The 20,256-nt window shown below is 36.2% G+C and overlaps 1 protein-coding gene across 4 annotated transcripts in view; it reads left to right on the top strand.

Moving 5' to 3' along the window:
• Positions 1-16,304, top strand: part of ATP2C1 (ATPase secretory pathway Ca2+ transporting 1) — a 147,159-nt gene extending 130,855 nt beyond the window's left edge. For 3 of the 4 annotated variants that reach the window (XM_070466755.1, XM_070466757.1, XM_070466758.1), the window contains 10 exons: positions 1,116-1,213; positions 5,249-5,299; positions 7,781-7,831; positions 8,735-8,901; positions 10,098-10,166; positions 10,798-10,914; positions 11,691-11,838; positions 12,370-12,465; positions 13,695-13,836; positions 15,509-16,304. In XM_070466755.1, coding sequence (XP_070322856.1) covers positions 1,116-1,213; positions 5,249-5,299; positions 7,781-7,831; positions 8,735-8,901; positions 10,098-10,166; positions 10,798-10,914; positions 11,691-11,838; positions 12,370-12,465; positions 13,695-13,836; positions 15,509-15,639 — 1,070 coding nt within the window. In that variant the 3' untranslated portion in view covers positions 15,640-16,304. The remainder of the gene's footprint in view (positions 1-1,115; positions 1,214-5,248; positions 5,300-7,780; positions 7,832-8,734; positions 8,902-10,097; positions 10,167-10,797; positions 10,915-11,690; positions 11,839-12,369; positions 12,466-13,694; positions 13,837-15,508) is intronic. The other variant, XM_070466756.1, reaches the window with a different exon arrangement.
• The last annotated feature ends 3,952 nt before the right edge of the window (positions 16,305-20,256 follow it).

Below are 20,256 nucleotides of genomic sequence, written 5' to 3'. Positions count from 1 at the left end.
AGATAACTAAAGCATTGTGAAATCACATTATTATATTGATAAAAGGATAGTTGATTATTTTTAGTCTCATAGTCCACTATGCTGATGCACTAGATCATGAATGTGAAAGAATGCATGAAATTATAATATTTAGTTTTTCTTTCAACTTAAATATAATTTTTTAAATGCAGACTTTGTACCTAACTTGAAAGAAAATAGCTTCTGTCTGTATTTCCATCGTCTGATTGCATTTATGCCTATGTTATTTGAATGCCATTTAAGATTACTTTACCAAATATAAGGGGAAAAAATGGACATGGAAGTTAATCTTCCAGAACCTGTAAACTATAATTCATTACTGATAAATTTAAAATGTGCTAAAGGTCATTAATTCTTACTAATGTGGAAAGATACTGAGACAAGAATTTCACACTTTAAGAAGAATACATTACTGAAAACATAACATTGTTGGGAAGATTATTTCTAGAGAAATTTCTCAATGTTTATTTTCATTTACATAAAACTACATGATACTTCATGGGTTTCCCAGGTGGCGCAGTGGTAAAGAATCTGCCTGCCAATGCAGAAGACTCGGGTTCAATCCCTGGGTGGAAAGAGCTCCTGGAGGAGGAAATGGCAACCCACTCCAGTATTCTTGCCAGGAAAATCCCATGGACAGAGCAGCCTGGTGGGCCTGTCTGTGAGGTCACAAAGAGTTGGATATGACTGAGCGACTGCGCAGACATGCACATAATACCTCAGATGAGCCACCATCTTGCCTGGTTTTTAGTTAAAAAGCACTCTTGATCTTTGTTAAAATTGAGCTCCTAAATAGAACCCATATGGCCTTGTTTAAATTCTTAGGTATGGTACCTAAGTTTAAATTCTTAGGGTTGAATTAAGAAAACTCTTTATTCTTGAATTTAAGCAAAAATAATCAAACAGAAAACTCAAGACTTGACTGATTCAGTTTGATCTGTTTTACCATAGTCTGTCTTGTAATCCCTTGGTATAAGGATGTTTTATACTTTAAAGAGAAAGTGAGTTAATAACATCATTAAGTGAGCCTTATGTTGACTACCCTATCAAATAAAAGCCGTTTGGTTAATTATGTTTTCTTTCCCATTTCACTTTAGCTAGTCGTCTGGGATTATATTCCAAAACCTCCCAGTCAGTCTCAGGAGAAGAAATAGATGCAATGGATGTCCAGCAACTTTCACAAATAGTGCCAAAGGTAGGCGTAAACCAGAGCCTTTGAGACTAAGGCTTTATTGTAGGCATTACCTCTTCTGCTGCAGTGTTAATGAAGCTATTCATTTGAAAACAGTTGGGACATGGCCACCACGTTTGTTCGTCTAAATCATGAGGCACAGTCTTATCATTGAGATCTGTCTTATTGTTGAGAGTCTATGAGCTGATCATTATGAATATCAGTGCAAATTTGTTAACTTCAGCAAGAGCTAAGTTTCCTTTGAGAAAGATACTGTGGAAAATTAACAGTGGTGCTTGTATTTATAAAGTACAGAATGGAGACAGATCATTACTTTATACTTCTTATCCTTGTGTTCTGTTTTAATTGAATGCGGGTATGATTTTTTTTTTTTTTTTAAAGAGCTGTCATTTGCATACAGTAAACTTTTTCCTTCTTAATGTATAGCCCTTAAGTTTTGATGGATGCCTGTGGTCCTTTTAACTACTACACAGGCTCCTCCCATCCCAGATCCTCTTGTGGTCAGCTCCTCCCTCTGCTTCCAGTACGTGGCAACCATTGATTTTGTTTTCTGTCCCTGTACTTTTGACTTTTCAGAGTGCTGAAAATGGAATCATATACCATGAGGCCTTTGAATCTGGTTTTTTTGATTTAGCATAATGCATTTTTAATTGCTGAGTAGGATTCCACTACACTGAGTGTATGTTACTGATGAACCAGTTTAAAGACATTTGGATTATTTTCCATTTTTGCTGATGATGGTTAAAACTACTAAAAACATTTGTATATAAGCTTTGAAAGAAAATAAATATTAATTTCTCTTAGATAAATACTTGAGAGTAATTGCTGGGTCATATGGTTAACGTATGTTTAATTTTGTGAGAAAATGCCAGGTTGTTTTACTTGGTGGCTTTATTGTTTTGCAGTCCCGTCAGCAGTGTTTGATAAGTGGTTACCAGCACATGGCATGGTTAGTTTCCCCATGCCCATTCTGATAGGTATATCATGATGTCTTATTGTGGTTTCAGTTTGCATTTCCCTCACAACTAATGATTTTGTGTACCTTTTCATATGCTTATTTGCCATTCATATATTTTCTTTAGTGAGCTGTCTAACCATCCTATTTTTTAAAGATGTTTTATTTTTGGATTTTGGAAGTTATTTTGTGTATAAAAGTCTTTTATCAGATATTTGATTGGAAAAAAGTTTTTCCCATTCTGGTTTATCTTTTTAGTCTATTACCATTTTACTTTAAAAAACAGTAGTTTTCAGTTTTGGTGAAATCTAGTTTATCATTTTTTTCTTTTATTGGATCATGCTTTTGATGTGTTATCTAAGGACTCTTTCTAATCCAAGGTCACAAAGATTTTTTTCCTATTTTTTGAAATAAAAGTCTCATACTTTTAGGTTTTATACTAATGTTTCTGATCCATCTTGAATTATTTTTGTCTGTGAGAAGTGGGTTAAGGTTCATTTTTTTAATGTATGTGTATTTAGTCATTTTAGTTCCATTTGTTGAAAAGTCCTTTTTTCATTGAAATGCCTTTTTAGGGCATCTGGGAGCAGTATGGATGTGTGTGTCCTCTCCTGATAGTTTTTCCCTACATTTATTTCTAAAAGGGTAAATCCTGTATTAAGTTTCCTGAGGATATTGAGACAGAATGTACATTAGCAAATGTATGTGAAATCTGTGGTTAATTTAACATTTTCCCATTAGGTCTTTGTTTAGCCTTTTCCCAGAGATGCTAACAAGTAGTGACATCAGATAGACTGGAAGTTTCATTTTATTTGCTTTCTTCAGTTCACTGTCTGGCTCTCTGATAAAAATGCTAATGAACTCTGAAAACCAACCTAAAGGCAGTTAGAAAAGGAAGAAAGGCAGTTAGAGAAGTAAGTTATAAATTGCATTATTAGCCTAACAAATTACATCATTGGTCATTTCCAAATAAGAGTTTTTTTGCATCAGTTGTGGCAGATTCTCTGATGTTATTCCAAAGAGAGCAGCTCATTGAATTGCTTAAAGTCATCCTATTCGATAAATACCAGAGCTTCTTTCAGGTTTATCATGTCTTTTGAAAACCCAGGTTTCTTCAAATACTATCAATGAATTACTTCAGTCGTTTCAGCTGAGCTGACCTGGCTTCTCTCCCTGACCCTCCATGCCCTCAACCCTACTTGGTCTTTTTTCCTATTCTTATTGTGTGTTCATGTAACTCTTAAATCTTGGCCTTGGGCTTTTACTTTAGAGCAATTTGAAGAGCTTTTCATTTATTAGTGTTAGAAGCAAAACAAAACTTCTTTGTAAATTGCCAGCTCAGTGAGGTTTTACTACATGTACTAAAATCATATTAATTGATTCTTTTCCTTTTTAAAAGGTTTTTTGGCTCTCCTCTTCCCATAATTCAGTCACACATTCCCAATCCCTTAACATTTCTCTGTCCTTTTTGACCTAGGACAATGAAAAATAGTGTGGAAACTGAGTTTCCATATGGGAATTCTCCATGTTTTCTTATTTATGATTTCCTGAGTGTGTTTGTTGTTGGTAAAAATAGACATTCTCTTTTCTCGTTTGTTTTTTATAGCACTGCCTCCATTTGTATTTTTACTAATTAACCAGATCCCTATAATAAAATCCCAGTTCGTGTAGTATTTAATTTTTGATACATTGTTTCAACACATCAGGTATTTTTAAATCTATACTGGAAGATTTGGGAACCTTTGGGAGATTATTTTAATGTCAAGAATAATGTTTCTTTCATTAGCCTCTCCTATTTTTATTTACCTACTTTCTTCTCTTTATAACTTCATTTCTGTTAATGTTGATCAAAAGAACTGTGAGTATGGACCACAAATATGACGCTGAAAAGACCGATCCATAAGAAGAGAAAAACCCTTTTGTGGGTTCCTTTGAAAGTACACAGCCTTTCTCCATTTCCCTCCACAGCATTCCCTGAACTCTCTGCTGACTCTCTTTTCTGCTGTCCTTATACTGGTCCACTGTGCTCATTCTGATTCGCCCTTCCTGCTCCTATACCAAGTGATTGTATTCTGTGCTTCTCTTGGATCAGTATATTCACCCCCTTTTAGGTAGAGAAACAGACATAAAGGTTAAAAAGATTATAATAGAGGAATTTCAGTTATGCCCCAATTCAATCCTAGTTCTGATAAAATGAAGTAGTTCAGTTTTTACTCACTTCTAGTTGTTTTTTAATACCTAATATCTTCAGGCCATAATTTTGTGTCACTAAATTTCAATATTGTTACTCAACGAAAAAGATTGATGTGCTAATCTTGGTGCTTTAAGGAGACTTTACTCTGTACAGCATTATATTCCATGTAAGTCTTCAGCTTTGTATTGGAGATTTGCTTAGTCTCAAAGAAGCTGCTTTTGTTGAGTTGCCATCAAAACTTTGAAATGCTGAAATATCTGTATCAAGCAATAGGTGTACTGGATGCATGCTAAAGTAATTTGTGACTATACAAAAGAAGTATGTTTTCAGCCCAACAGTTGATCTGTTATCCTCACTGCCATTGTTAATGATAACCTGTAGTGGCTGTGAAGGGGTGATCTGAATGTTTTGAATGATTTGCCCTGAAACAGACAAATTTTTACTCTATATGACCTGACTGTTTGTAATTAGTAATTAGCCTTTTATTTAAAAATTCTGTAAAATCTGTAGTCTTTGCTAAATGCTTTTTTACTCCATGCTGTGTGCTACATGATTAAATTTCTGCAGTAATGTAGAATTTTCACTTAGAAGGTAACTGGTACATTTTAAATACATATGCAGCTGAGTCCTTTTTATTTTATTAAAAAATTGTTTTTAATTGAAGTGTAGTTGATTTGCAGTGTTGTGTTAGTTTCAGGTGTACAGCAGAGTGATTCATTCTATATGTTTATGTGTGTGTGTGTGTGTAAGATTCTTTTCCCTCATAGGTTATTAGAAAATAGTATAGTTCCCTGTGCTGTAGAAGTAGGTCCTTATTTATCTGTTTTGTATATAGCAGTGTGTATTTGTTAATCCCAAACTCCTAATTTACTCTCCTCCCCTTTTCCAGGTGGTGCTAGTGGTACAGAACTCACCTGCCAATGCAGGAGACACAAGAAATGCGGGTTTGATCCCTGGGTCGGGACGATCCACTGGAGGAGGAAATGGCAACCCACTCCAGTATTCTTGCCTGGAAAATCCCATGGACAGAGGAGCCTGGTGGGCTACAGTCCATGGGGTCACAAAGAATTGGGCACGACTGAGCACACACACAGCAGCACCCTTCCCCTTTGGTAACAAGTTTATTTTTTATGTTGTTGGGTTTGTTTCTGTTTTGCATGTAAGTTCTTTTTATATAAGTTCATTTGTATCATTTTTTGTTTTAGATTTCACATGTAAGCAATATAAAGTGATACTTGTCTTTGTCTAGCTTAGTTCACTTAGTAGATCATCTCTAGGTCCAACCATTTTGCTGCAGATGGCATTATTTCATTCTTTTTTATGACTGAGTGAGTATTCCTTTGTGTGTGTGTGTGTGTGTGTGTGTGTGTGTGTGTGCATATATATATATATATATATACATATATGCACACTCACTCTTGTCTGACTCTTTGCAACCTCATGGACTGTAGCCCGCCAGGCTCCTCTGTCCATGGGATTTTATAGGTGAGAATACTGGAGTGGGTTGCTGTTCACTTCTCCTGGTATCTTTCCAATCTAGGGATCAAACACGTGTCTCTTGCATTGGCAGGTGGATTCTTTACCACTACACCACCTGGGAAGCCCCATATGTATATGTGTGTGTGTGTGTGTGTGTGTGTGTGTGTGTGTGTATACACCAAGTGGCACATATTTATACATACTACATCTTCTTTATCCATTCAACTATTGATTGACATTTAGGTTGATTCCATATTTTGGCTATTATTAATAGTGCTGCAGTGAATATTAGGGTACAGTTGCCCAGGAGTGGGATTAGAGGATCATATGTTAGCTCTGTTTTGTTTTTTTTTAGGGAACTTTCATACTGTTCTCCATAGTGGCTGTATCAGTTTACATTCCCACCAACAGTGTAAGGAGGGTTCCCTTTTTTCCCACACCTTTTCCATCATTTATTATTTGTAGACCTTTTAGTGATGGCCATTCTGACTGGTGTGAGGTGATACCTCATGGTAGTTTATATTTGCATTTTTCCTAATAATTAGCAGTGTTGAGCATCTTTTCATGTGCTTTTTGACCATCTGTGTGTATAGTACTTTTTAAAGACACACTAAAGAATTTCCAAATGGATTTTGAACCTTTTTAAAGGAAGAATGCTTTCCACCTATATTATGTGATTCATGGTACCTAGAGGACATAAGGGTAGTCAATAATGTGATAGTATAGTTAACCCCTGGGAAAGTTTCAGACCTTTATTAAAATTCAGAGAGAACCTGGAAATTGTCTTTATTGGTGATCCTAAGAGTCAGTCACTTATTCATTTCACACCTGTTTGTTGAGCACTGGAGGTACAAGGCCAAATCTCTGCCTCATGGAGCTTTTAGTCTTAAGATAAGTAGATGTATATATTATGTTGGTGGTGGGAATTGTCGAAGCTTTCTTGTGACTCTGTTGCTTTGAAGGAGGAAATGAAGTTGTCAACTAAGAGTGAGGCTAGGAAAGGGATACATTGGAAGCATGAGGAGAGAAAGCTAGTGTGGACCTGTTCTCTGGGAGAGTAGGAAAGAGAATGGTGAGTCCCGTAGGTGTTAAAGTCACCTGGCTTGGGTGTGTTGGAAAGAGTGATGGGAACGCAGTGGTTAAAGATCCTTATGAACCATGGCAGGTAGTCCCCAGAGCAGCATTGGCAGCAGGTAAGATTTGTGACTAAAGAAGGGAATGGAAGACACCTACCCCTCTCCTCTCCTCATAGTGCTGTTGGGGAGGACTGGGGAACTGCCCGTGCCTCGTGGATAAGCAAGTTAGAGCAGCGTGGGAGGGAGTGGGGGTACAGGTGATTTGTGGATGACTAGCTGGGGCACAGTTGGGAGCATTTTAGGAGACCAGGAGGTGGCATGAGGAAAAGGGATTAAATATATTCTTAGGAGAGAGAAGATCATATAAGCAAGTGGAAACAAAAAGGAAGATGACCTAGTGAATCAAACCAAGTAGAAGAGCATAAGCAGTCACTTCATACTGTTTAACAGAAAAAAGGGGTCAACAGACATTGAGAAGCAGCTGTTTCTTTAAATCTCATGAAGACAGAACAAAAGGAAAAGGCTATTTTACTTGACTGTCAGTGTTGAGGAAACATACAAGAGAGCTTTTCCTTTCTCTGTTTCTGCAATGTTTCAAGAATAAGGCTATTTTCAGAGCTTAAACATGGTTGGGATAAACTGGGTGAATTGTTTAGATTGTGTATTTCCTTTAGTACTTAAAAGTTTGAAATGGCCCTGTCGAATGAGTGTCCTAACAAGTGTATGGCATTTTCTTGAGTTTGATCTCTGTGGCAAAACAGACAGTTCAAATTTGTAATTTAAGAAATATTCTTACTTTTACGTACATAGGTTATTCTGATAATTCTTAATGTTGAAGATTTTTAGTATATCTTATGTTTTAATAGGTTGCAGTGTTTTACAGAGCTAGCCCAAGGCACAAGATGAAAATTATCAAGGTGGGTCTTTAAGAATCACATTGTTTCATCTCTGTATCCCAAATGCTTCTGTCTGTCTGCATTACTACTGGAAGTATTCTTAGAGCACTAAAGTCAGAAGTGTTGTGAAGCAAAACAGGTGCTTTTTAAAGCCTGAGATGGAAACATGAACAGAATTTCCTTAGCAAAGGAAGATGTAGAAGAAAACTTTAAGGAAATATCTGAAAATACAGTCTTCTTGTAACGTTTGAATAGTGTAAGTCTGTTCTGATAGGAGTCTATAGCCAGATCATCCCAGTGTGAATAGGAATAATTACTATAAATACAACAAGAAAAAACTGTTTTGAGATCGTGAACAATTTTAAAGGGCTATGATATTTATATTAGTCAAATATATACAAAGCAGCTGACATGGTATCTGTCAATTCATTGGCTTATTAGTCATAATAGTGCTCCATTGTAGTAAGGTCAGGGTTTCTCAGCCTTGGCACTGTTACACTTATGGGCTGGATAATTCTTCATTGCAGGAGGCTCTCCTGTGTGTTTTAAGTTTAGCAGCACCCTTGGCGCCTATCCTCTAGACGCCAGTAATGTCCACACAGCCATGGCACTCAAAAATGTCTCCAGACATTGCCGTATGTGCCTGGGAGACACAACTGCCCTGAGAACCGGTGTGTAATTGACTCTGCATCAGGCTTTACACATAGAGTTCTCACACATGGGAATATTAATGGAAGCTTTTTCTAGGCTTCATCCTAAGCCCTCCATATACTGAAGTTTTTTTGAGAAAGTGATGGTCTGTATTATTTCCAGCCTTTGATTATGTGAGAAGGAAAAAGAGAGGATTTGTATACCTCCTTATCTGTGTGAAAGCAACATTCTAATCAGAACGCCTCCCTCCCACTTCACCCCTCCTACCCCCAGTCTCTGCAGAAGAACGGGTCGGTTGTGGCCATGACAGGAGATGGAGTAAATGATGCAGTTGCTCTGAAGGCTGCAGACATTGGAGTTGCGATGGGTCAGACTGGTACAGATGTTTGCAAAGAGGCAGCTGACATGATCCTGGTGGATGATGATTTCCAAACCATCATGTAAGTTTTCTTTCAGTGAATGCACATCAGAGAGTTTCTTCCTATCCTTTTCTGCACCTCATTTGCAGAAAAGTGTTCAGCAGTTTTAGATGTTGGATGAGCTAAACTATTTTACTAAACTAAGCAATCTCGTTTTGTGTCCTAGCATGTAGTTTTTTTTGTATGGAAATTATTTGTATGGAATGGACATCAAGATGGCAGGGCTCTTCATTTAAGAAATATTACTGAGTACCAGCCAAGTTTCACATTTCCTTGCCACTAGTGTGGTGGTACAGCAGTGGACCTTCATGTGGCTTTATTCAAGTTAAATTCAGGCTCTTAGGAATAAGCATGTGCCTGGCTTTACAACAAGGATTATAAATAAAGGTCCCAACCATATCTGTTTCCTTATGTTAGGAATTCTTCACGTTGCCAATGATGCAGTTTATCATTTGAATAAATTTGTTTCATCCATAGTTTCTCATTAAGATTCTTCCATAACAACCTGCTGGTGTCATTAACCCATGTGGCCTCAAGTGGAGCATGTGGGCCCTCAGGGCCCAGAATTGGAAAGTTCTTCTAAGGATGGAAGATATTTAATTTCCATTCTTAGAGTTGTATAAAAATCTCAGAAGATAGGAGAGTTTGTTTATAAAATACATGTTTTCTTAGACTGAGCAAAATGAATGAGAGGATTTTCATGACTCTTTGTAAAATATATTCTTTTTGTAATTCTGGTACAACATATATCCAGTTGTATCTAGGAATAACAGATGAGTTAAATTCCATAATTCTTATGTATGTCATTGCCATTTAATTTCTGACCTGCATTAACTTAACCCCTTACCATACATACATCTGTACCTTTAAGAAAAATAAACTTGGGAGGGGTAAAGAAGATTATTTTAGTATTATAAATGTGTATTATTGTCTTGTATAGAAACACAGTATGTGATTTTAATGTTGAAATGTCTTTAAGAATAAAAATTATTGTGTTATGAAATTAGTTCAGGTACAGTAGGAGGCTTGACTTTAATGCTTTGCCAGATAATGTTTTGTATTTTTTTTCTAGTTTTAATTATGTAAGTAAAATTGTTTTATTAATGTTTTGGTTTTATCAGTTGGGAACTTGTTTTCAAAATTAGTTCCACAGTATTGCTGTATCCTTTTTTTTTTGCGATTATATTTTCTCACCCAATCTTACTCTTAACTTTCAGGTCTGCAATTGAAGAGGGTAAAGGGATTTATAATAACATTAAAAATTTTGTTAGATTCCAGCTGAGCACGTAAGTTTGTAAGAAATTGTGACAAACTTATGGGTCTTATAGATAAATTATTCAAAAAGTAGGATTGAAACAGATTGCCTATAATCTGGGCTCTTATTTCTCATATGTAAGTTTTCCAGTGTGAAAACTGAATTTTGTCCTAAAATTAAACATGGCATGATAAAGAGGTTCTAAATGTAATTACTTGTGTATATCATCATCAAAATATATTAACTGTTGTGGCTTATTTAATAGCTTCTGAAGTAACTAAGAAAGGGGTGTCAAATTTTAATTTTTCTCCTTGGTATCTTTTTCCAAAAGCAGAAGGGCTTTTATTGTAGTCTGTTACAAAACAGTTATAAAGATACCACTGAAACTGTTAACTGTTATCTGAACTCAGTTAAAAAAAACTTCCTCTATTTGTTGTTGTTATCTAAACACTTTGCAAATCCTTTATTGAATTGCTGTGGATCATAAGGGCTAACTCTTTGAAATATTCACACTAATGATGCAGTAGTTTACTTGGAAATATAGGCTTCCTTTAAAAGAACAGTAGTAACAGAGTTTTAAATGCTAAGAAAGTGATGTCATAAAATTAGCAAGAATTATACAATGTTGATCCATTTTTAAAAATAACTCTTTCTTTTGATAGGAGTATAGCAGCATTAACTTTAATCTCACTGGCTACATTAATGAACTTTCCCAATCCTCTCAATGCCATGCAGATTTTGTGGATCAATATTATTATGGATGGACCTCCAGCTCAGAGGTAAGAGTTTCCTCATTTGTAAACTAGAAGGACAAGGATAGCCTTATATCCTGATAGTTAAACTCTAGGACTTCATTCCCGGGTAGCATCCGAAATCTCTGCAGCATCATGTTTGTTGGAAGTTGTGTGATGTGAGCATAGCATTTACTCTTCTGGGGTGCTCATTCATGCATTATGATCTGAGCTTTTACACTGAGATCAGAGCAGGGAACAGGTATAGCCCCTGTCCTTGCAGTAAGCTTTGCTTCTTACAATGTAATGGAGAAATCTCTCTCTGTTTAGTGCTGTCACCAAGGTGCCACTGTCAGTTTTAGAGACTTTGGAAAAGTATTGAAGGACTACTTCAATATTGTAGTATTGAGCACCTAATGTTTTCTTTTTTAATAACGGGGTCCTAGATATCACTTTCTTAACAGAGTAATATGTATCAATGTGTAATAGATTATCCTAGTTGAAACTTCCTTGCATGAAAGATATTTCAGAGTCCAGTTGGTTAGTCGTGTATTTCAGGCCATCCATATTTGAAATAAGTTAGATATAAATGAAATGGGGCAGTTTGAAATTTGATTATCAGGTCCCCTACCAAAACAGCAAAGAGTGATAAAATTTATGGTTATTTTTGAGTGATCATAGCCAAGGTTTTGTTCATAATTCAACATTTTGTTTCCCATTAGAAGGCATTTAGTTTCTGGGATAATTGAGGTCAATGAACTTGTGAAAGTAATAAATCCAAATTTTACTTAAAACTTTAATTCACTTTTCTGTTTGTTTTGAAGCCTTGGAGTAGAACCAGTGGATAAAGATGTCATTCGTAAACCTCCACGCAACTGGAAAGACAGCATTTTGACCAAAAACCTGATACTTAAAATACTTGTTTCCTCAATAATCATTGTTTGTGGGACTTTGTTTGTCTTCTGGCGGGAGGTATACTCACTGGATAAGCTGTTTTATTAATACGCATTCTGTATGACAGGATTCCATTATTTTTGTATATTAAACAGAAGGCTGGAAGTTAGGATAACCTTCAAAAATAGAATAAACATTTAAAAATAGTTTGATTTCAGTATTAATGGGTTAATAGAATTCCTGATTCATATTTTAGAATTATTTAAATATGCAGAAAAATATCAAATACAATAAAAATTAACATGAATATTTGGGTAGAAGTTAGAAAATCTGAGGCTTTAGTATAGCTATTTTAATGTCATTAAAAAAGAAAGTTGTTTTTTAATATCCAGTTTACAGTTTGGGAGAAGACTTTTTACTTTATGTAGACTACAGCTATTCTTTAGGTGACTTATTTAAATGGTGTATGGGAAATTTAAGTTGCTTATATGTCATATCTTAGACTAAAGCTTTCATATTTTAAGAGAAAGAAAATATTAGGCCTTTAAAAGCATGTAGTATTTGTCCATTAAATTCAGCCACCTGAAAATCTTTTTCTCCTCTCAACAGCTGCGAGACAATGTGATAACACCTCGGGACACAACAATGACTTTCACGTGCTTTGTGTTTTTTGACATGTTCAATGCACTGAGTTCCAGATCGCAGGTATGCTTGAGTGATTGTAGCTGGCTAATTCAATTGTGTAGAGTACTACTGTCTGTAAGTGGGCAAGGTTTTTAGCTTTGCTTGCTTTTGTAGCCATGGTTACAGGTCCAGATATAGCCTTCCTACAGACATGTGTCCTAACAGGGATGGAGATTTGGGAAGATAAGCCTTAACTTTGGCCAGAAGATCAAAGTAAATCACAGATGTCATCACCTGATTTTTCCTCCTCTCATTTTCTTATTACCTGTAGCTACGTGATAGGTTCAGGTTAACATCTGAGCATAGGACAAAGTTCATGGCTTCTGTTAATATGGTGTATGTCCTTCTCATTATAGAAGAAAGTATTGTTAGAAAGTACAGGAGCAGTTTTGTGCATATTAACATTTTCTTAATGTCTCCATCAGTGTGTCGAAACTTAGGACATTTAAAATTTTCTTTTCTTCCCATTCTGTATCTTAGGGTGGATGGTCTTCTTTTGATAGAAGTGCTTTGATAGAAATTAGTGGGCTAGAACCTAATGGTACTTTTCCAGAGCATGTTGTTGCTGGAAACTAGTTATATTTGCCGTCTGACCCTTTCAATTTTAGAGCACCTTAGGAATACTTAACTGTTACTTATTACCATTCACCCATGCTCGAACTTTCCAAGTACAGTGCATTGTCATTAATTTAGACTTAATTTTTAAAGAAGCTATAGTATTTGGTTTTTGTTCTATGAAAGGCATTTTTACTTTTTCAGTATACATGTAACTAAGTCCAGTCTTCAAGAAAGTTTCTTAGATTATGTACCTTAATGAAATGATTTAGACAATAAGCATATACAAAAAAAGTTTCTTAAGCTCTGAAATGCTAAAGGAAGTTTCTGTGGCCTTTATTTTTTAATAGAATCACTTTTATTTTTGGCCGTGCTGTGCAGCATGTGGGATTTTCAGTTCCCCAACAAGGGATCAAACCCAGGACCCCCCTGCATTGGGAGCATAGAGTCTTAACCACTGGGCAGCCAGAAAAGACCTAGTATCACTTTGAAAGAAAGTCCTTGATAAAGAAAAGCTGCTTTAAAATTTACCCTCCTCCGTGTGAATTATTCCAAAATATAGTTAATTAAGAGATTTCATGTACTAGTATTGTAGAATTCAGTCCAGCTTATTAAAAATTAGAGGTGAATATAATAGTAAAGAAGTTGTTTCTATGACCATGGAGTAATAACTGAACCCTCTGCTCTGCCAACAGACCAAATCTGTGTTTGAGATTGGACTCTGCAGTAATAAAATGTTTTGCTACGCAGTTCTTGGATCCATCATGGGACAGTTATTAGTTATTTACTTTCCTCCACTTCAGAAAGTTTTTCAGACTGAGAGCCTAAGTATACTGGGTAAAAGAAATGTTATGTTTTATAATTATATATTATAAATGAGTTTAAATATTTTCTAATGTATTTGTTCTAAGAAAACTTCTTTTAAAAAGTCAAATAAGTGGCTTGCTTTGAAAAATGTGTGTACTCTGTTTCTATTTGGAATCACATTTAGGGGCGTCACTCTCCCAAATCTGGTTTTAAACTTTTCTGGTAATTTTTTTCTTGTTAATTTTTTATAGGTTATCACTTGTCAAAATTATATTTGGTGATTCTGAAAGACAGAGTAATTGTAGTTGATAACTTTTAAATTTTGTGTGAAGAAAAAACTAGATTCAAGCTCACTAAAAACCAGATGGCTCATCTTTAAAATTACCATTTTGGTTGTTGAGCTAACATTTTCCTATTCTTATTTGCTAATTTTGCACATCTTATTTTATGAAATAAAAGCCCTAAAAACAGAGTTTTACTAAGTTGATGTGCAAAGTGAAAGTGAAAGTCAGTCGTGTCCCAACTCTTTGCGACCTCATGGACTGTGTCCATAGAATTCTCCAGGCCAGAATACTGGAGTGGGTAGCCTTTCCCTTCTTCAGGGGATCTTCTCAACCCAGGGATTGAACCCAGGTCTCCTGCATTGCGGGTGGATTATTAACCAGCTGAGCCACAAGGGAAGTCCTAGAATAGTGGAGTGAGTAACCTATCCCTTCTCCAGCGGATCTTCCTGACCCAGGAATCGAACTGGGGCCTCTGCGTTGCAGGTGGATTCTTTACCAACTGAACTATCAGGGAAGCCTGATGTGGAAAACAGACATTGTTTTTCATACACTGTGCATGAAATGTATCATCATATAGTACATTTAAAAGTTAATCTTCCTGTGTAAGTGTGAGGATGGATGCATTTTATGATAATGCTAGTTCTCACTCTTGGGTTTTTAAAGTTAATTTGGATATCTGTGATCACTATTTTTTGCTGTAAGTTAATCTTAATGTCGAAGTAGTTTAATTTCAGGACTTTAATTTCATACTCATATTCTTTCCTCTTTAAAAAAAAAAGACCCAGAGGGATTGGGTGGAGAGGGAGGTGGGAATGGGGATCGGGATGGGGAATACCATGTATATCCATGGCTGATTCATGTCAATGTATCACAAAAACCACTACAATATTGTGAAGTAATTAGCCTCCAACTAATTTAAAAAAAAAATTAAAAAAAAATGGAGCTTTAAGAAGACAGGTGAAATTTTTTGAAGCAGTGAATAAGAATGTGATAGTGTGAACACAATTGTAAAGACATGGTCTTTTAACAGTAACTTGCAAGTGGAATAGATGCAGATTTCAATCAAGTTATTCACCACTGCTTGAACAGCCTTTAAAAAACAGAAAACTCCTCTTGGTTGTGTTGCTGTTGAAGTTTGTGATTCTCAGGTTATTGTTCAGGGAGAACAGTCAGAGGACTTGTTCTCTGGGTTCTAGTTCTCTGGTGCTGCTTGTCCTTGCTGTGGGACTTTGGGTAAGTCATTTGGTGCATTTGAGCTGTACTCTCCTTATCCTTAAACTGAGGCTAATTGTGGCTCCTCAAGGAATGGTTGGGAAATAATGTATTTTAAAAGCTGTGGTAAAATGCTAGAAAAACATAAGCTATTAACCTCTGAAAATATAAGTTCACAGAACGGTAAAACCTCGTTTTCTCTGCAGACTTACTGTTTCTTCTGGGTCTCACCTCGTCGGTGTGCATAGTGGCAGAAATCATCAAGAAGGTTGAGAGGAGCAGAGAGAAGATCCAGAAGCCTGTTAGCTCGACATCGTCGTCTTTTCTTGAAGTATGATGCATATTGCATTCTTTAATTTGCAAACTAGGAATTGCAGTCTGAGGATCATTTAGAAGGGCAAGTTCAAGAGGATAAAATGAAGATTTGAGAACTTTTGAACTTTTTATTGACTAAAAATGAGTGTTAAAGACTTGAGACTTTAACCTGCTGACAGTCCCAAATGAAATTATGCAACTTTGGTAACATTTTCCTTGATTTAAATTGGCTTTTGCAATTGAATGGAACTTCGTAAAGTGTATGGGCAGTTATTAAATTAAAAAAAAAAAAAAGGTAAAACCTGAACCACCTTCTGCACTTAAAGAGGTCTAACAGTTCAAATACACTATCTATTCTAGATAGATATGATTTTTTTTTAATTTTTAAATATTGTACTATTTATGGTGGTGGGGCTTTCTTACTAATACACAAATAAATTTAATCATTTCAAAGGCATTCTGTTTGGTTTAGGAAGTTAATTCCCAGGAGTGCCATATTTCAGCTACTGTATGTCCTTTTCCCTGCAGTGTAAGCAGTTCAGCTACCTTGTGTTATCATTTTTGTATCTCACGTTTTTTGCACAGGATGTGACCACTGTCAGATCACTGTTCTTTTCTTTCTTTTTGTGATTGAAAAGCCTATACTGCAATTTGAAGTAAATGTTTGCTTTTCTTAGTAAGTGTAAATGGTTGCCTTTTTTCCTCCTTTTTTTATTTTTGGTATGAGTCTTTGGTCTCGCAAAATTAATAAATACACAGCTGTTGAGTGGCTTGCTAGGTAGGGTAGTAATTAACATTTAGTCATGGAGTCAAAAATATTTAAGACTGTTCGGGCTGAAATTGATAGCAGATTTATATTAACTTGTTATGCCTTTTTTTAGAGTTGTTAATGTAAATACATATTTTGTCAAGTATCATCTTGACAAAGTCACCTCCTAAATATAAATCCAAGTACCTCACCTGAATATCTGAATTGTATTATTTTCAGTGTCTGTTTATGTGTACTTTAAAGAATTTTTTCTAGAAAGTATAGAGTGGTAAACTTCAAGAATGAAAAGCCCCAAACTTAACTAAACAGACAGTTTATGGACCAGAGTGTAAGTGGAAGATTCTGTGCTGACCTTGGTTTCCCTGAATCTGCAGCTTTGGGGCCTAGGTGGAGCACAGTCCAGAGTCTGTCCTTCTCCTGCTCCCACCAGTATCTTCTGTCTTCTTTCTGCTTCACTGGGCAAGCTAAAGAAATAGATTTGCTCTTGGAATGCCATCAGTTTTTGTAATAGCTGGATGGGGTGTAGGTAATTTGTTTTGAGTGTGTGGCAAATTTGGGCCAGAAATTCAGAATTAGAAATACATTTTCTGTTGAGTATTTCTCTGTGAAACAGAAACGGGTCAACTTCTTACATGTTTAGTTCTTCCTAAAGTTTACTGAATTTTGTATTTTATAATTATACTTTCTAGTTTTTATCTCCAGTATTAAACTGCACTGTTAGCACCACAGTACTTTTGTTAACAATAGGAAAAATACCTGTTCTGTGAGTCTGTGGGGATATAACTGAAACAATTTAGTATAAGAACCTGAGATGTCTGCAGTTGATTCTACTTTTAGTCTTTAAGGCTCGATAGTCAAATGTACATGGAAGCCATTGTCTAATCAACTTTTTCTTTAGTGATGGTGATGTCTCATATCTAAATTTTGTAATAAGTTTTCTTCTCTGTTACAAAGACTTCAAATACGTATTAAGTGCACGTCAATCTCTTTCTTTGCATTTTAGGTTCATGTGAAATAAATGTGCCTAATTCTGATTATTTCAGATTTTAAACCTCCCCCCAGAATGATTTTATTTTCAAAAGTTAAGGTTCTTCCAGTTGGGACTGTTAATGTTAAAATCATATGGATGTTGAAGATACAGAAATTACACAGTACTCATAGTACATTGAATCTGTGATTTGAAAAGTGAAATGTATAGTACAGATATCCATCTGTATAACAGATTTCCCACAGTAAAACAACAAATTAGAGTCTGTCTCTGTGTGTATTTCATATATCATATTATCTGAATTAGCATGGGTAATCCAAATGCACTAGTATCTAAATTTTTAATTTTTTCCCATTTCCTGACTTGCTAGATGTAGCCCCTAACAATACTAACTTGATTTTTCCATGTTAGACTACCTCATGAAGTTTTTTGTCCTCAAAGTGATTAAGTTTCAGGGAAGAAAAGGAACTTTAATTCACCAACTAGGTAGACAGTCCTCAAATGATTCAAATTGACTGCAGAGGAACAGGACTTGGCATGCTCTCTCAGATCTGTGCTGCGCATTGCATGACCTCGAGATGAAACAGTGTGAGACAAGGCAAACTATACAACCTCGCCTCTCAGGACACAGACTTCATTTAATAGCAGTAACTTCACTGACAAGAATAAAACACATTTTTATGTCTCATATCCTAGCAAGGCATATCCGTTACACTGGCAGTCTTCCTGAGTCATTGCACATTTTGATCTCTCTCATGTAGTACCTAAGTAAAGTGAACACTGGCCATACTTGCAACAGATTCTCAGTGATAGGAACTGGTTTGGTGGCAAACAATAAACATAAGAGCTAAGAACCTCAGTTAACTTTACCTTGCTTTCTGCCTCTGTCACTTGGCAATTTGTGTGCATTTTATTTCTACATATGACTCACTGTGAACTTAGATGGATGAATTGACTTGTCATTTGAGAAAATTTTCTTTAGTACTTAGATAGAGGTGGTGGCATCTTTGCCCTTCAAGAGTTCATGGAACAGGTTAGCTGAGGATATAACGTTAACAGGCCGTCTGATAAAAGTTCGTAGTGGTATTTGCATGTTTATTTTCAAACTACACATACATTAAAAATGAATACAGTGCACATTTTACTGGAGGTTTCCCTTGACATTGACTCTTGGAAATCTTTGAAATGCCTTTTTAGAGTAAGCTGCGACCCAAATAGTAGCTGATTTGCATTCTAAAACACGGTGTGGATAAGTGTTAATCCTAACTGGTATATGGGTAGACAGACAGATTATCCTGATAATTAAGCTCCCTTGAGCTCAGTTAGTACTTGGAATGACTATGAACTCTTGTTGGGTTTGGGGGTTTGGTTTTCAGAGTTGGTTATTATTAATAATAGATAATGATTAACCAGTCCTTGATATTAATGTAGGTATAATAGTCTTCAAATAGTGTGGTATGTTTATATTTGGCAAGTTCTCAGCCTTAACTTGGAGACAAAAGTGAAATACATTAAGTACAGTGGTTAAGTGCTGCCTCAAGTGCTCCAGTAGTGAAAGGAGAGAAATAACTTCACTGGAAGATGTGATCAAGGAAATTCTGTAGAACTAGTGGCATCTGAATCACACCATATGAGAAACTCCAGTCAAGGACAGCAGGATGTGGCAGCCAAAAGGCACAACCTCTGCAGAGTGTTGGTGGAGTCTGGAAGGGACAGGTGAAAATCACAGGAGTTCAGGGCTATGGCACAAGGCCTAGCCTAATTGGAGGGCTGGACAGACAGGCTGGAGCCTCATGGTGAAGGAGAAGACATCTGACTTACATCCTGCTGGAAGATTTCAAGAGTGTGGAGTTGGGGTTTTTGTCTTGTAACATGCTGAGGGGAGTTCAGAGGGTAAAGACAAAACAGACTGATTAGAGACCTGTAGGCGCTTAAGGGTTAGAGGGACCAGCTGAGATGTGGCAGTTAGCATGGAGAGGAGAACATGGAATTTCTGCCTTCTAAGAGCATTGCCATGACTCAATGGGAGGACAAGAAGATGCTACATCTTCTGGCTTTTTGGCTTGGGTACTAGAGTGTTGGGAAAATTTCCAGAGCTGAGCAGCTTTTAGTGGGACACAGGTTGATTTGAAGTGTGAAGTTTGTGATGTTCTTTTTCATATTAGATGAGGTTTCTAGCCTGGGTTGAATTAAAACCATGGCTGACTAATTATAGGTAATAGGAAAATAATTTCTTCTTACACACATTGATTTTATACATACATATTATATATATGTATGTATAAGTAAAATGATTTCATTCCAATCCTAAAGAAAGGCAAAGTCAAAGAGTGTTCAAACTACCACACAGTTGCACTCATCTCACATATTAGCAAAGTAATGCTCAAAATCCTCCAAGCTAGGCTTCAACAGTATGTGAATAGAGAATTTCCAGATGTTCAAGCTGGATTTAGAAAAGGCAGAGGAACCAGGGATCAAATTGCCAACATTCCTTGGATCATAGAACAAGAGAATTTCAGAAAAACATCTGCTCATTGAATATGCTAAAGGCCTTTGACTTTGTGGAACACACAAACTGTGGAAAATTCAAGAGATGGAAATACCAGACCACCTTGCCTACCTCCTGAGAAACCTGTATGTCAGGTCAAGAAGCAACAGTTAGAACTGGACATGGAACAATGGACTGGTTCAAAATTGGGAAAGGAATATGTCAAGGCTGTATATTGTCACCCTGCTTATTTAATGTATATGCAGAATACATCATGCAAAATGCTGGGCTGGATGAAGCACAAGCTAGAGTCAAGATTGCTGGGAGAAAAATCAATAACCTCAGATATGCAGATGACACCACCCTTATGGCAGAAAGTGAAGAAAAACTAAAG

Source organism: Odocoileus virginianus, chromosome 4 (genome assembly GCF_023699985.2).
Source record: "Odocoileus virginianus isolate 20LAN1187 ecotype Illinois chromosome 4, Ovbor_1.2, whole genome shotgun sequence".
NCBI lineage: Eukaryota > Metazoa > Chordata > Mammalia > Artiodactyla > Cervidae > Odocoileus > Odocoileus virginianus.
The sequence above is the reverse complement of the archived record's forward strand: the minus strand, read 5'-3'. Positions and strand labels throughout refer to the sequence as shown.